Source organism: Ictalurus punctatus, chromosome 22, assembly GCF_001660625.3.
Source record: "Ictalurus punctatus breed USDA103 chromosome 22, Coco_2.0, whole genome shotgun sequence".
NCBI classification, from domain to species: Eukaryota; Metazoa; Chordata; class Actinopteri; order Siluriformes; family Ictaluridae; genus Ictalurus; species Ictalurus punctatus.
This window is the reverse complement of record NC_030437.2, coordinates 20,010,281-20,013,796: the sequence shown is the minus strand read 5'-3', so window position 1 is coordinate 20,013,796 and position 3,516 is coordinate 20,010,281. Positions and strand designations below refer to the sequence as shown.

At 46.5% G+C, this 3,516-nt stretch overlaps 1 protein-coding gene across 2 annotated transcripts in view; it reads left to right on the top strand.

Moving 5' to 3' along the window:
* Window positions 1-3,003, top strand: part of galnt9 (polypeptide N-acetylgalactosaminyltransferase 9) — a 73,432-nt gene extending 70,429 nt beyond the window's left edge. For both annotated transcript variants that reach the window (XM_017452365.3, XM_017452366.3), the window contains 2 exons: window positions 1,330-1,497; window positions 2,502-3,003. In XM_017452365.3, coding sequence (XP_017307854.1) covers window positions 1,330-1,497; window positions 2,502-2,648 — 315 coding nt within the window. In that variant the 3' untranslated portion in view covers window positions 2,649-3,003. The remainder of the gene's footprint in view (window positions 1-1,329; window positions 1,498-2,501) is intronic.
* Window positions 3,004-3,516: the final 513 nt, after the last annotated feature.

The following is a 3,516-nucleotide window of genomic DNA, read 5'->3' as shown; positions in this document are numbered from 1 at the left end:
AGCATTAACACGCGTGTGTGTGTTGCGGGGGGGCGGGGGGGTCTCCTGCTGTCATGGTGCAGTGGTGCTGATTTCCTTTAACTGGATTTATTTTATTCAAAGCCAAGTCATGCTGATTATAAACCTGAAAACATGGCGATGAGCGTTGTGCTAATTTTCTATATAAAGCGCACTTTTCCATAACTACGCTAAGCCACTGTTATGTTATTCTTACACACAAGTCCAACTAATATGTAGCTAGCATGGCTTAACTCAGAAGTACGACAGGTTCCCAAGATAGTGTCTCTGGTGATGAAGCATCGTGTTTCAGTCTCGAGCTTCGTAAAGACGTCATTAGAGTCTAGCTAGCGTCTTCGTTTTCCCTCAGCTCCATGTTATGCTAGCGTTGAGTTACAGAACGGTTTTTGTTCTGCACTTTTTTATATTTGGTGTAGTTTTGCCGCTGTTTCACGTCCTTTCCGTTTCCTGATTTCTGGAAAGATCTTCTAGCGTCCGTTCAAGCTAATTCATGATGCCTAGTTACAAAAGTCAATCTCTTACCAACAGTCGGACACATGCGTAGCAGGTGGTGCGATTCAGAAAAGAGTAGCGCGCTTAACCTCTTAATCAGCATGCTGTTTATTTAGGAATCATTATCAGAGTCCAGAGCGGGGGTCAGAACACCGGCAGATTATACAGAGACTCATTCTGAGAATACAGAGACGTTCCACATTTTGAAAGTACCTGTACTACGTAGGTGAATGGAGGTGGGTATGCAGGTGGAGATGACTCAGGTTAGTGATTTATCCAGCCCTGCAGCTACAGGTAATGCTACTTAATGAATTCGTCGATTTGAGTCAACAAGCTCAATGTAAATGACACCGAACATATACGTTATGTGCTGTGATCTCCATGGAAACATTTCCCTCACAACATGCTGCAGTGGCTTTTGTAACGATCCACTACTGAAGTTTCCTCTTGCCCCCTGAGCTCTGACCTGATTGGCCAGATGATTATTTGCATTATGAAGCCTTTCAGATTCTGGAAGTACTTCTCAGAATAAGAGCGTCCACCAGACGGTTGTTAACGTGATGGATGCGATGTCTTTCTGCTGTTTTGATGATGAGAATTAATATGTGCAGCCACTAATTGCCTCCTTGGGGATAAGTAAAAGTTGATTTAATTCAGTAAGGAATCCGAAGAGCTCCGAGCGTCGTGGCTTCATGAGCTTCACAGTGGAACGCTGTCTTGTTCTTGTGTGCTTGTTTGTAATAGGAATCGCCTCAGATCAAATCATGCTGTTTTTTTTTTACTTTTTCTAACCAGTTTTCCTCTGATTTTCTCTTCCAGTTAGCGCGGTACTCTACAGAGGGCGTGCTGCAGTTAGGACCCCTGGGCTCTACCACGTTTTTACCGGACACTAAATGTCTGATTGACGATGGGCGGGGTCGAACGCCGAGCTTAAAGAAATGTGACGCAGTGTCGCGATCCTCACAGAGACTTTGGGACTTCACACAGGTACAGTGAATTATTTACTGCATCATCAGTGCTGTATGTCCTTTTAATGTGCAGCACAGTCAGGTGTACAACGTGGGTTTAATGCTAAGGGCGTGACATGGCAAATATATCACATTTCAGTATGTTGCGTTAATACGTGATATGTATCATGATATTTAGTAGAGCCATATTATGAAGAATGCTAAAATATATTTATTTATTTATTAAAAATAGTTTAATGAGGAGTAAAAATGACAATATTAGACTTGAATATTCAGAACATATCAATGACGATATCAACCATATTAACCCCATGATACTAATATACTGCGATATCGATTTATTATCATATCGCCCGGTCTTATGTACTACCAGAAAAGGAAACGGAGAAAGAAACGCAGACAGACAGATGGACATGCAGACAGACAGACAGACAGAAAATTAGACAGAGAGACGGACAGAAACGCAGACAGAAATGCAGACAGACAGAAACACAGACAAAGAGAAATGCAGACAGACTGACAGAGATGCAGACAGACAGACAGAAACACAGACAAAGAGAAATGCAGACAGACAGACAGAGATGCAGACAGACAGACAGAAACACAGACAGACAGAAACAGACAGAAACACAGACAGACAGAAACGCAGACAGACAGAGAGAAACAGACAGAAACACAGACAGACAGACAGAAACACAGACAGACAGACAGAAACAAACAGAAACACAGACAGACAGAAACAGACAGAAACGCAGACAGACAGACAGAAACAGACAGAAACACAGACAGACAGACAGAAACAAACAGAAACACAGACAGACAGAAACAGACAGAAACACAGACAGACAGACAGAAACACAGACAGACAGAAACGCAGACAGACAGACAGAAACAGACAGAAACACAGACAGAAACAGACAGAAACACAGACAGACAGAAACGCAGACAGACAGATAGATATGAAGATAGAAAGAGATCTAATAGAAGACAGAGAGATGTTCAGACAGTGTTTATATTTTTCAGAACGGTCCGATTATAAACAGAGACACGGGCCGCTGTCTGGAGGTGGAGATGTCTAAGGAGGCGAGTTTTGGGCTGCGGTTGGTTCTGCAGCGCTGCTCGGGACAGAAGTGGATGATCCGGAACTGGATTAAACACCCCAGACACTGAGGGAGCTGAAGAACACACGGCCTCCCCTCTGTCTGCGTGACGGACTGGCGCCTCAGCGCTCTGTCACGGCGGTGTGTGTGTGTCTGTGTGTGTGTGTGTGTGTGTGTGTTGTGCGTGTGCGCGTTCGCGCGCTCGGCCGGACTCTGCATCAGGCTGAGACGCTTTTTCATCAGCAGACGTTAAGACGAGACGTCAGAGACGAACGGACGATCATATTTCAGAGTTAAGGTTTGAAGAGGAAGCTCTGGAGGAACGTGCATCAGCGCCTCCACTCAGACTGCACAGCGAGTCACTGATAAACTCACTGCGTTACTCAATCTCCACTCAAACACACCGCGTTTCACAGTCAAGAATACGCAGAACTCGTCAACGCTTCACTCCGCTCCTCCGCTCCTCCGCTCCTCCACTCCTCCGATCCTCTACTCTTCCTCTCCTCCACTCCTCCGATCCTCTACTCTTCCTCTCCTCCACTCCTCCACTCCTCCACTCCTACTCTCCTCCACTCCTCCGATCCTCTACTCTTCCTCTCCTCCACCCCTACTCTCCTCCACTCCTCCGATCCTACTGTCCTCCACTCCTCCACTCCTCCGATCCTACTCTCCTACTCTCCTCCACTCCTCCACTCCTCCACTCCTCTACTCTTCCTCTCCTCCGCTCCTCCGCTCCTACTCTCCTCCGATCCTCTACTCTTCCTCTCCTCCACTCCTCCGCTCCTACTCTCCTCCGATCCTCTACTCTTCCTCTCCTCCACTCCTCCACTCCTCCGATCCTCTACTCTTCCGCTCCTCCACTCCTCCACTCCTCCGATCCTACTCTCCTCCACTCCTCCGCTCCTACGATCCTACTCTCCTACTCTCCTCCACTCCTC